Here is a 14,039-nt window from a genome sequence, read left to right as displayed (position 1 = left end):
CTGTATAATTTAGAATTCATCTATTAAACAGAGCACGAGCATCCGATTCTGTGTGTTTTAATAGAAATCAATATCTGATGCTCCACATATATTGGCAGATGCCTAAGTAAATGGGCCGTAATACTGTCTCAAGGGTTTGAGTGGAACAAGTTACTTCGAGAAGTTTGCGTGAGCGCTGAAGATTGCCCCTTAAGTTGCAAGTTCTTCACGTGCTCTTATCACATTCAAGAAATCTATTTGCCCTGAGTACTGAAGTACGACTAAGGAACTTTATCTTGACTTTACTCATCTTATACAATATACTATCTAGTGGTACATCAATTAGGATCGGTAGATCAGAGTACTGTACACTATTCAGTTTAACACCAACTGCAGGTTTAAGTCGGAACAAATTGCTTTGTGAATCACACACACTCTTAATATGGCTCTCAAAGCTGATCTCCAAGTGCTTCTTCCGGATCGCTGATTCTGAATGCACCTCTTCTAACAAATTTCTTCTATATTCCACGTTATGATAAAAAACTATGTGATCGCTACAACTAATTTATAGTTTATTTCACTACTTGTGAATAAACTTTTGGCATTTATTTTTGCCATAATAGCTGCCTTCGGACTTTGATTGCCCCGTTATATATATGAAATACTTTGTGGAACGCCCGAGACTGTGATAATGATTGTGCTCCTATCGATTTCGTCAGAACAGTTAATATTATTCAAATATTAAAAGCAGTTTTTTTCCAAACAGTATTTGATGGATATGCGTGTTCTTTGAAACATGAACGTCAGTTAACACCAATTATCACATGATTTCTCTGTTACTGCAAGAAAGTATTTTGTACGAACTTGAAAGATTAGAACAGGTGCGTCATTTTACGAAGCAGATTATATTGGTGGAAACGAATTATTCTTGATGTTAATTATACCAAATATTTACTTCAATTAACAGTAGTGCTATATTATGTAGACGAATGGGATCTCTGGATGAGGCAACAGAAAAGGAAATGAAAGGGCATATTTTTAATGGATGTGGTTTAATATGAACATCATAAAGTTATGATAAAATTATTTCTTTGTGATGTATGTATTTTTTACTTGTCTTCATATAATTCATAATATACACTTTCTAAATTTACAGCCATTAACAAAATGTACTGCGCGTTAAACCGCAAACAGGTGTCGTCATAGAAAATTTGCTGACTACCAATACATCCTGAGGTAAGGGGAAACTAAAACACTAAACATCAAATAGAGAATGATTTGGCATGTCGTCACACACGAAACCTTATAACAATTAAACAATTAAATTAATATGCGACATTTATTTACACACCTAGAAGCTTAAAATGAGCGTCTGCTATGGTAAAAGGAAATGTGAACAGGCACTGTATGAAAGCAGCAGCACAGATATCAGCATATTGTACTTACATAAACGCTAAACGTCATGACAGTTACTAGCGTGTACTGTTTAGTCTCCTGGACTCAAACCAATAAATACATTTAAGATACAAATTTTAGGAAATATATTAAAAGCTTGGAAATATAATACTAAACAGTACAACACGATTATAATAATTAGTTTAACACAATTTTTAAATTCTTATTATACTTCTGATAATGATTTTCACTATCACTAACACTATTCCAAAAGCAAGCTACCTTTGTAGTAATTCATGTCTACCTCTCGCTGTAAATAATGGGCACACTATAAGAATACAATTTTTTGAAAACTTTATATGATGTCTTCCAATAGTATTTCAATACGTTTTCAGTGCAGCAACTCAAGTGCTGCAAGTGGTTTCGTTCACTGCATTTCTAGTGCTGGCTGTTTTATTAGTCTGTGTCAGATTCCACATTTCGTACGAATGTTCAGACGGAAGCTTCATCGATAACAGTAATGACTCTCTTGGGCCCCGACATGACACGCCATTTGCTGCTGCCTCGGAATGGCGGCACGTCCCTTGCGGGCTGCGGAGTCGTCGCTGGCTCCACGGCGGCACCGTTCCCGTTGTTGGCTTCCTCCATCGTGAGAGACGCATTTGCCTCATCTCCCGGACGTGTACCCTGCCTGCAACAGAGAATTTACGTTTATGCAAGCCCTACTGAATTGGTTTCAAGAGGAATGATAAGTACTGGGTGATTGTAATTGTGCAGCTGTTCATTGAGCCACAGCGTGGGCGGTAGTTATCGTATGGCAGCGAAACTTGGTAGAAATGATAATGCGTTAATGCGGAACCGATTTACGCTGGAAAAAAATTAATTCCAAGTTTGGTCACCTGGTGCAAATCTGGCGTGTGTGTGTGTGTGTGTGAATTCCTAAGGGATCAAACTGCTTAGGTCATCGGTCCCTAGACTTACACACTACTTAAACTAACTTAACGCTAAGGACAACACTCACACCCATGCCCGAGGGAGGACTCGAACCTCCGGCGGAAGAGGCCGCGCTGTCCGTGACATGACGTCTCAAACCGCGCGGCCACTCCGCGCGGCGCAAATCTGGCGCTGTACACCAGCTCTTCGACGTATCAGGTGCCTATATTGAGCAAACTATGTTAGCAGTAGTAAATAATAAAATCAACATTATGCCTTTCTCAATTGTCTGATCTTTTCTGCTCATGTCCCGTTCCTAATTCATTACATATGGAAGCATTTCTATACGTCTTTCTTGCATTCACGACGCCGGATTTTGCACCTGATGACCAAAATCCGAGTTAATATTTTTCCAGGGTAAATCGGTTCCGCATTAATGCTTCAGAATACATACAAAGTTTCGCTGCCATAGGATAATTGCAATCCACACTGGACCTCTGTGAGTAGCTGCATTTTAATTATAACCACCCAGCGTACAAAAAAGTGAAGCACTCAGAACACGAGGTCGTATGTCAGTGTAACTCCGTACAAGTACACACAATCAGTCGTTTTGTAAATGATTACAGTTGCAATTCCCTGTAACAGGTAGAATGCCAACTAGAGTGCGTTAGTCATGTTGTCCACCCCCGGTAATCCGACGACCTCGCTGTTTGGTCTCTTCCCCCAAACAATCCAATCCAACTTAAATTACAGTACTGCTGTTTTGTCCTTAGGTTAGATGGTTTAAGTAGTTCTAAGTCTAGGGGACTGATGACCTCAGATGTTAAGTCCCATAGTGCTTACAGCCATTTCAACCATTTGTGACTACTTCTTACATTTTGGCGGCACGGTAGATCAGCGTGTTCGGTCAGAAAGCTGGTTGGCCACTGTAATAAAAAATCTGAGTGACAGGATCAACAAACGAACTTAAACGGATCTCATGTGACGTCCGCAACGACCAAACACAACGATAAAAAAAAAAGTGGTTGGTGCGACTTCATGTCAGTCCTAAGGACCCGGGTTCGATTCCCAGCTGGGTCGTAGATTTTCTGCGCTCAGAGACTGGGTGCTGTGTTGTCTTAATCATCATCATCAAAGACTTGCACCCGGCGAACGGTCTACCTGACAAGAGACCCTAGTCATACGACATTTACATTCTATGTATTAGTCATGTCCATACCTAATGTTGTTACCATGTCTAGTAGGCCACTGAAATGCTTCCGATCTTGAGTGGTCACAGTGAAGGACACAAGATATGCCTCGTACACATGTGTGACAGCATTATAAGCACTTGAAAGAGTTTGAAAGGGGCCGTGATGTGGGTCTCCTTTTGGTCGGCTGGTCGAAATTGCCCAATATCTAGATTTTTGGCGCATTTGGCTGCGACGGTGGCCCCATATTGGATTGCCTGGGAACCTGAGGGCAGGCATGCTGGTCGTCAGGGTTTCGGTCGACCACTTCAGACCACACGGGAGGTTGGCCACATTGTTCATCAAACACAGTGTAACCAGTTCACACATGCGCCTGTCATTCGAGAACATGAAATGGACTCTCTGTAATATTCTGTGTCGTTCTGAACCAATGGTCGGGAACTAGCAGCAGCCGGACAAGGGAATTACCGTTTCACTTGTTGGCTGCTGTTAACACTATAACACAAACGGCGGCGTTTGGAGTGGTACCTTGATTGGGAAACATGGACTGCTGATGGATGGTGTCATATTGTGTTCCGCCATGAATCGCGGTTCTGCACTACCCTGGATGACCATCGTCGGCGACTGCGGCGGCGACCTGGGCAGTGGTCAGACTTTTCCAACGTTTTGGGGAGGCACAGGGGTGTTACACCTGGCGTCCTCGTGTGGGGAGTCATCGGTTATGACTTCAAATTATGGCTTATAGTGAGTAAGGGAACTCTGACAGCACAGTGGTACGTCACTGAGATCCTGCGTCTTCACGTGTTACTTCTCATGTGGCAGAAGCGTGATACCTTTTGCAACAGGACAACGCTAGTCCAAGCATGGCACGTGCCTCTATGAACTGTTTGCGTGATGTAGAAGTAGTCCCGTGGCCAGTAAGACCCCTAGGTCTGGCCGGCCGGTGTGGCCGAGCGGTTCTAGGCGCTTCAGTCTGGAATCGCGCGACCGCTACGGTCGCAGGTTCGAATCCTGCCTCTGGCATGGATGTGTGTCATGTCCTTAGGTTAGTTAGTAGTTCTAAGTTCTAGGGGACTGATGACCTCAGATGTTAAGTCCCATTGTGCTCAGAGCCATTTTTGTACCCTAGGCCTGTATCCTATAGAACATGTGTGGGATCAGTTCACACGTCGCAATGCCAGTATTCAAGATACCAAGGACCAGTGACAACAGATGTGGGCCAGCTTGTCTCAGGAGAGGATACAGCGGCTTCTTACACCCTTCCCAACCAAATCAATGCATGCGTCTAGGTCAGAGAGGGTTCAACGTCATACTGGTGGTGGGCTTTCACTGTCAAGTACTTCGTAAATTATACTCGATTTTGTAATCACTAAAATAATATCTCATACCCTCTCAACGCTTGATGTTTCATTTCGTTTCCTTCTCTCCATCTGGGCCTTCACTTCGTATAAAAAAAATGGCTCTGAGCACTATGGGACTTAACATTTGAGGTCAGCAGTCCCCTAGAACTTAGAACTACTTAAACCTAACTAACCTAAGGCCATCATACACATCCATGCCCGAGGCAGGATTCGAACCTGCGACCGTAGCGGTCGCGCGGTTCCAGACTGAAGCGCCTAGAACCTCTCGGCCACACCGGCCGGCTTTCTTATGACAGTCAGTGGATTTCTGCTTACTGTAGTATGGACTGTTTCTAGCAGTAACATCATATAAAAGTCTATGTAATTTCATGTGCATATGCAATAGCGCCAGTTTTCAGGAATGTGATTCAGATTCGGATTAATTCCGTGCGCCGTATGTACGATCCTTCGTTTGATACGCAGGCCAATGTGGACGTGACATTAAAGCAGCCTCTACAGTCGCTTAGATGAATGCGGATTACTCCTTGCTTCTTCCTCAGATAAAAAAAGTAAAGTCCTGAGTATACAGTATTCGCATATAGGTAGGAATTACTTTCCCTCAGATTAAGATGACACTGTGGCTTATAGAAGTGTATCGAGCTACGGGAAACCACTTTCTACAATTTACAGGATAAGAAAAGATTGATGAATTACGGCCCACAAAATGGAAGTGAAATATAGAAAGAAAAAAAAAGGTAGGCAGATATGGAGTTACAACATTGTGGTTTTCACGAAAAAAGAAAATGTGCAAAAGTTGTTGAAAGGATACGGATAACATATTTACCTCTTATGTTCTTCCATTGTGATTTAGTCGTGCTGATTCATACAATAAAGGGGTTGTCGGAATGTTCTGTACTGTCAGTATATACGTGGCTACAGATATAAGGCGGATTGTTAAAATTCCTTACAGTCACAGATTAGTGGCGTTAGAAAGTTATTTCAGGAATAATATGTGGATAAGATGAGTTACGGATGCAGTTGGTTTCCTGACTAATAAAAGCAACTTCGTTAGCAATTAATGGTAAAGTAGTTAATTGGTTGTAAGGAATTACTCAACATAAAATTTCACTCGTCTAGTTGGATACCACCTGCAAGTGTGTTATACGCGTTGTTGGGTAACTGAGCTTAAGCCACTCGTTTACGGTCTAGTTCATTCAAAAAAATGTTCAAATGTGTGTGAAATCTTATGGGACTTAACTGCTAAGGTCAGCAGTCCCTAAGCACACACACACTACTTAACCTAAATTATCCTAAGGACAAACACACACACCCATGCCCGAGGGAGGATTCGAGCCTCCGCAGGGACCAGCCGCACAGTCTACGACTGCAGCGCCTGAGACCGCTCGGCTAATCCCGCGCGGCTCTAGTTCATTACTAGCAATAGTTTCCAATCACAAAACTCTTGGTCGCCACAGTCAGCATATGTGAAGATGGGTAGCACTGGTTGAAAGAGCACTGTCACAAAACCGTGGTATGCTGAAGCTGAAAATGTAAATCACATTACTGGAATCTAGTGCATTCTATACTTCTAAACTGTTCAAGCCTACGGGTATAGAAGTTATGCTCGACATTCTCGCAGGACTATGTTCTACTGATTGAAGTGTATCACATCTTATACATAAAATCGAAACTTTTATTTGCATACGTAAAGGAAATACCTAGACGGAATATTGCACAAGTCTCATGCAGTGCATTTTAAACACAATCGAAACTGGCACTCAACCTAAGGCAATCATATACAACGTATTTAATTAGTAACACCAGTGTCCAGTCACAAAATTCCCGATCGGCACCGTCAGCATGTGTGCAGATGTGTGGTCTGGTTGAAACAATAGTGTCACAAGACAATAGTAGGCTGAAGCTGAAGATATGGCTCAAAAATGGTTCAAATGGCTATGAGCACTGTGGGACTTAACAGCTGTGGTCATCAGTCCCCTAGAACTTAGAACTACTTAAACCTAACTAACCTAAGGACATCACACACATCCATGCTCGAGGCAGGATTCGAACCTGCGACCGTAGCAGTCGCGCGGTTCCGGACTGCGCGCCTAGAACCGCGAGACCACCGCGGCCGGCCTGAAGATATGGCACATTACTGGAATCTAATGCTACTTCGAGACTAACTTTGGCACTGAAAGCTTCGTGCAGTTTCAAACTTCTATAACTCCATACCTAATGAAATCCAGACACCTTATCGTATGAAGTTTCTTCCCACCAAAATAAGCTGTGTCTCAGGTTTCTCGGACAGAGAAAATAATTCTGTTGAGACAGAAAATTTTAATTTTAGTGGTCACAGACATCTCATGCGATGAAATTTCTGCAGCTTTGCTGGCGATGGTTCGTAGTATCCTAAGCATCATATTCGTAACTTGTTAGTATTCTTCATGTTCTTGTCTAGCTTTCTACAGGATTATTTATTAGCAGCTCGGGGATTTCAGAAGACGACCGCGCAAGAACTACAAGACATTCAGAAATATGACACATGTCACTACATAGAGATTCTCTCCAAGTTTCGATTCGTAAAACGCGCCGCGGCGTAGTTGCAGTGGATAGGTCAGTAGTCCACTACACACAGCAGCCGGCTACACGGGTAGCAGGGGTTGCGTGGTGTGGACTGGGCGGTTTTCTAGGTTAGATGGTCTCGGGCAAGTTCAAGAAGGGCAACAGCCTCAAAGGGTGCGGGGCAAAGTCAGGACATGCGGGGACCAAGCAGCAATCGGTATTGTAATTGTAAACTGTCGAAGCTGCGTTGGTAAAGTACCGGAACTTCAAGCGTTGATACAAAGCACCGAAGCCGAAATCGTTATAGGTATGGAAAGCTGGCTGACGCCAGAGATAAATTCTGCCAAAATTTTTACAAAGGCACAAACGGTGTTTAGAAGGGATAGATTGCATGCAACCGGTGGTGGCGTGTTTGTCGCTGTTTGTAGTAGTTTATCCTGTAGTGAAGTAGAAGTGGATAGTTCCCGTAAATTATTATGGGTGGAGGTTACACTCAACAACCGAGCTAGGTTAATAATTGGCTCCTTTTACCGACCTCATTAGTGGCAGAACAACTGAGAGAAAATCTGGAATACATTTCCCATAAATTTTCTCAGCATGTTATAGTCTTAGGTGTAGATTACAATTTACCAGATATAGACTGGGACACTCAGATGTTTAGGACGGGTGGTAGGGACAGAGCTCGAGTGACATTATACTGAGTGCACTATGCTAAAATTACCTCGAGCAATTAAACAGAGAACCTTTGCAGCATCCCTGAATATGGAAGTAAATAGGAATGTAAAAAAAGGGAGGAAGGTTTATCTGTTTAGCAAGAGTAATAGGAGGCAGATTTCAGACTACCTAACGATCAAAACGAAAATTTCTTTTCCGACACTGACAATGTTGAGTGTTTATGGAAAAAGTTCAAGGCAATCGTAAAATGCGTTTTAGACAGGTTCGTGCCGAGTAAAACTGTGAGGGACGGGAAAAACCCACCGTGGTTCAACAACAAAGTTAGGAAACTACTGCGAAAGCAAAGAGAGCTTCACTGCAAGTTTATACGCAGAGAAAACCTCTCAGACAAACAGAAGCTAAACGATGTCAAAGTTGGCGTAAGAAGGGCTATGCGTGAAGCGTTCAGTGAATTCGAAAGTAAAATTCTATGTACCGACTTGACAGAAAATCCTAGGAAGTTCTGGTCTTACGTTAAATCGGTAAGTGGCTCGAAACACCATATCCAGACACTCTGGGATGATGATGGCATTGAAACAGAGGATGACACGCGTAAAGCTGAAATACTAAACACCTCTTTCCAAAGCTGTTTCACAGAGAAAGACCGCACTGCAGTTCCTTCTCTAAATCCTCGCACAAACGAAAAAATGGCTGACATCGAAATAAGTGTCCAAGGAATAGAAAAGCAACTGAAATCACTCAACAGAGGAAAGTCCACTGGACCTGACGGGATACCAATTCAATTCTACACAGAGTACGCGAAAGAACTTGCCCCGCTTCTAACAGCCGTGTACCGCAAGTCTCTAGAGGAACGGAGGGTTCCAAATGATTGGAAAAGAGCACAGGTAGTCCCAGTCTTCAAGAAGGGACGTCGAGCAGATGCGCAAAACTATAGGCCTATATCTCTGACATCGATCTGTTGCAGAATTTTAGAACACGTTTTTTGCTCGCGTATCATGTCATTTCTGGAAACCGAGAATCTACTCTGTAGGAATTAACATGGATTCCGGAAACAGCGATCGTGTGAGACCCAACTCGCTTTATTTGTTCATGAGACCCAGAAAATATTAGATACAGGCTCCCAGGTAGATGCCATTTTCCTTGACTTTCGGAAGACGTTCGATACAATTCCGCACTGTCGCCTGATAAACAAAGTAAGAACCTACGGAGTATCAGACCAGCTGTGTGGCTGGATTGAAGAGTTTTTAGCAAACAGAACACAGCATTGTTCTCAATGGAGAGACGTCTACAGGACTTTGTTTTTATGAGACAGATCTGATGATGGTCATTAAAGACCGAAACCGGTAATCTGTTAAACAGAAAAGATTGTGACCATAGACGTAAATTAAAGGAAACTTATTACATATACGGGTCACTGTGTTTTCTCGCGACGATGTCGCAGCTTGTGAGACGTCTACAGACGTTAAAGTAACCTCTGGCGTGCCACAGGGGAGTGTTATGGGACCATAGCTTTTCACAATATATATAAATGACATAGTAGATAGTGTCGGAAGTTCCATGCGGCTTTTCGCGGATGATGCTGTAGTATACAGAGAAGTTGCAGAATTAGAAAATTGCAGCAAAATGCAGGAAGATCGGCAGCGGATAGGCACTTGGTGCAGGGAGTGGCAACTGACCCTTAACATAGACAAATGTAATGTATTGCGAATACATAGAAAAAAGGATCCTTTATTGTATGATTATATGATAGCGGAACAAACACTGGTAGCAGTTACTTCTGTAAATTATCTGGGAGTATGCGTGCGGAACGATTTGAAGTGGAATGATCATATAAAATTAATTGCTGGTAAGGCAGGTGCCAGGTTGAGATACATTGGGAGAGTCCTTAGAAAATGTAGTCCATCAGCAAAGGAGATGGCTTACAAAACACTCGTTCGACCTATACTTGAGTATTGCTCATCAGTGTGGGATCCGTACCAGGTCGGGTTGACAGAGGAGATAGAGAAGATCCAAAGAAGAGCGGAGCGTTTCGTCACAGGGTTATTTGGTAAGCGTGATAGCGTTACGGAGATGTTTAGCAAACTCAAGTGGCAGACTCTGCAAGAGATACGCTCTGCGTCGCGGTGTAGCTTGCTGTCCAGGTTTCGAGAGGGCGCGTTTCTGGATGAGGTATCGAATATATTACTTCCCCCTACGTATACCTCCCGAGGAGATCACGGATGCAAAATTAGAGAGATTCGAGGGCGCACGGAGGCTTTCCGGCAGTCGTTCTTCCCGCGAACCATACGCGACTGGAACAGGAAAGGGAGGTAATGACAGTGGCACGTAAAGTGCCCTCCGCCACACACCGTTGGGTGGCTTGCGGAGTATAAATGTAGATGTAGATGTAGAGTACCACTAGGTGGCAAGCTTCTGAGAATACGTAGACAAATCATCCACCCCATATTGTCGCATCGAATTAGTTGGTACTTGCGGACAGGCAACCAAATGAACAGATTTCCGAAATGGGTTGCCGTCGCGCCTTCCAAGTAAAAATAAATGTAAATGTCGTGTGACTAGAGCCTCCCGTCGAGGTAGACCGTTCGCCGGGTGCAAGTATTTCGATTTGACTCCACTTTGGCAACTTGCGCGTCGATGGGGATGAAATTATGATTAGGACACCACAACACCCAGTCCCTGACCGGAAAAAATCTCCGACCCAACCCGGACTCTTAGGATTGACATTCTGTCGCACTAACCACTTTTTTTTTTTCATCCGTTTTTTTCATCCGTTCAAGTTAGTTTGTTGATCCTTCCACTCAGTTTTTTTATTATTGCAGAGGCCAACCAGCTCTCTGACCGAACACTCTGAGCTACCGTGCGGGCACCACTCAGCAACCGGGGGCACTGTCCAGTCACATTAATGTGATCACATGTCAAAAGCGTGAATAATCACCTTTTGCAGATCGCCGCGAGACCTGCAGGAACAGAGTCCATGAGGTTCTGGAAGGTACTGACTCCAATGCTGTGGCCAGATGCGCTAGATTTCTCGATCGAGGATCCATTGCGCAAACAGCCCGGTCGAGGTGGTCCGACAGATTCCCGATTGGGTTTAAATCCAAGGAGTCTGCTGGCCAGGGGATTACAGTAAATTAATCTCGGTGCTCTTCGAAGCATGCACGTACGCTGTAAGCTGTGTGACACGTTCTATTGTAGTGTTGGTAGATACCTTCGAGGAGAACCAACTGCATGTACTTGCGGACATGGTCCCCAAGGATAGATGAGTACTTGCGTTGATCCATTGTGCCTTCCAGAATGACGAGATCGCCAGGGACTGCCACAAAACATTCACCAGAACATAATGCTCCCTCCTCCGGCATGGACCCTTCCGACGATTGCTGCAGGCAGTTCACGCCAATGACCATATCTGGTTGAGCATAAAACGCAATTCATCTGGAAAGGCCACCTGTCGCCACTCAGTGAACGACCAGTTGCGATACTGGTGAGGAAATTGCAGCCTGCGTCGCCAATGAGCAGCAGTCATCATGTCTGCATGAACTAGGTGCTTGCTGTGAAGACCCAATTTCAGCAATGCTCGCTGAACGGTCTTTGTGGAGACACAGCTGGTAGCCTCTTGGTTCATCTGAGCGCTCAGTAGCTTAACAGTTGTACAGCTATTCGCCAGTACACATCTCTGCAGCCGTCGTCCACCTCTGTCATCAACGGCCCGTGGTGCACCACAGTTGCCTCGGCGCCATTTTGGATAGCGCCATTTTGTATGCACGGCACACTTTAACCACGGTGGCACACGAACAGTTTACAGACTTAGCCGTTTCGGAAATGCTTCCATCCTTGGCCCGTACGCCAGTGATCACACCCTTTTGGACGACAGATAAATTGTTTCGTTTCTGCATGATGACAATGACAGCCTGTTTTATGAGTCCACCGACTCGGTTTACACGAGGGTCATTCCAAAATAAATGCACACTATTTTTTTAATCCATCTTTTATTCTACATGTTTGAAAGTTTTACAGTGTGTAGATACATCATTTAGGAGCAATATTTTCATTTCTCCACATAATTTCCATCCCTCTCAACTGCCTTATGCCATCTTGGAGCCGGCCGGAGTGGCCGAGCGGTTCTAGGCGCTACAGTCTGGAACCGTGCGACCGCTACGGTCGCAGGTTCGAATCCTGCCTCGGGCATGGATGTGTGTGATGTCCTTAGGTTAGTTAGGTTTAAGTAGTTCTAAGTTCTAGGGGACTGATGACCTCAGAAGTTAAGTCCCATAGTGCTCAGAGCCATTTGAACCATTTGAACCATCTTGGAACCAGCGCCTGTTTTCCCGCACGGTAAAATTCTGGACCAACCTGTTGGGGCCACTGTTTGGCAGCGTACACAAGGGAGTCATCATCTTCGGACCTTGTTCCACGAAGAGACTCTTTCAGTTTCCCAAAGAGATAATAGTCACATGGAGCCAGGTCAGGACTGTAAGGCGGGTGTTTCAGTGCTGTCCATCCGAGTTTTGTGATCGATTCCATGGTTTTTTACTGACATGTAGCCGTGCATTGTCGTGCAACAGCAAAGCATCCTGCTTTTGCCGATGTGGTCGAACATGATTCAGTCGAGATTGAAGTTTCTTTAGTGTCAGCACATATGCATCAGAATTTATGGTGGTTCCACTTGGTATGATGTCCACAAGCAAGAGTCCTTCGGAATCTAAAAACACCGTAGCCATAACTTTTCCAGCACAAGGTGTGGTTTTGAATTTTTTTTTTTTTTTGGGTGAATTTGCATGATGCCACTCCATTGATTGCCTCTTTGTCTCTGGTGAAAAATGATGGAGCCATGTTTCATCACCTGTCACAATTCTTCCAAGAAATTCATCTCCATCATTCTCGTACTGTTCCAAAACTCCGCTGCATACCGTTTTTCTTGTTTCTTTGCGAGCCACTGTCAACATCCTGGGAACCCACCTGGCACAAACCTTTTTTAACGCCAACACTTTCAGTATTCTGCTAACACTTCCTTCCCCTATCCCAACATAGCGTGACAATTCGTTCACTGTGATGCGTCTGTCAGCAGTCACCAATTCGTTAACTCTCTGCACATTGTCTGGAGTGTGTGCAGTACGAGGCCTGCCGCTGCGAGGACAATCGTCAATAGTGCCGTGCCCGCTTTCATCACGTAACCTGCTTGCCCACCGACTAACTGTACTGCGATCGATAGCATCATCTCCATACAGTTTTTTCAACCTCTTGTAGATGTTTCCCACTGTCTCGTTTTCACAGCACAGGAATTTTATGACAGCACGCTGCTTCTGACGAACGTCAAGTGTAGCAGCCATCTTGAAGACATGCTGTGACGGCGCCACTCTCGGGAACAGGTTGAACTAAGTTCGAAAACAAGAGGGAAGGATGTATCTACGCACTGTAAAACTTTCACACATGCAGAATGAAAACTGTATTTTTACAAAAATAGTGTGCATTTCTTTTGGAGTGACCATCATATATCCTTCATTGCTAATGCTGCCACCTGCCGCCTGTGAGTAGTTATTGCACGTTGACGTCGAACATATGCGGTGGTCACATTCATGTGATTGGACCTTGTAAATGCACATATGTACCGAAATTTGCTGTGTCGCAAATAGTGCCCATATTCAGCGCCTGAAATGTGAAGTAAAAGCTAGGGCAGATGCTCTATATATTGATATGTGACTACTTTCTGTATGTATCGCAGTTTTCGAGCAGTTGTCTTCTGAAACCACTAAGGTATGTATTGATATTGGTAGTTTTCTTCTTGGAGAGTTTCGAGATATTTGCAACAAATTTCGTAAGATAAGCTTTCCATGTGACCATACCGTCTCTCTATTGAACGGATGGGAATTGTTGTGACAAAGCATAGGTAGCAAAGGTACCACATTATAATTTTTTCTGCCTCGAGCTTCAGTTCTACATATTTATTCTTCGTTTTAGCATTTTTCTT

General features: G+C 43.9%; 1 protein-coding gene across 1 annotated transcript in view; it reads right to left on the bottom strand.

Annotated features, from left to right (window-relative positions):
* Window positions 1-1,082: 1,082 nt before the first annotated feature.
* The window catches only part of LOC124556293 (monocarboxylate transporter 2-like), a 136,817-nt gene continuing 123,860 nt past the window's right edge, over window positions 1,083-14,039 (bottom strand). The window contains exon 8 of the mRNA XM_047130269.1: window positions 1,083-2,065. Coding sequence (XP_046986225.1) covers window positions 1,867-2,065 — 199 coding nt within the window. The 3' untranslated portion in view covers window positions 1,083-1,866. The remainder of the gene's footprint in view (window positions 2,066-14,039) is intronic.

The sequence above is a fragment of the Schistocerca americana genome, chromosome X (assembly GCF_021461395.2).
Source record: "Schistocerca americana isolate TAMUIC-IGC-003095 chromosome X, iqSchAmer2.1, whole genome shotgun sequence".
NCBI lineage: Eukaryota > Metazoa > Arthropoda > Insecta > Orthoptera > Acrididae > Schistocerca > Schistocerca americana.
The sequence above is the reverse complement of the archived record's forward strand: the minus strand, read 5'-3'. Positions and strand labels throughout refer to the sequence as shown.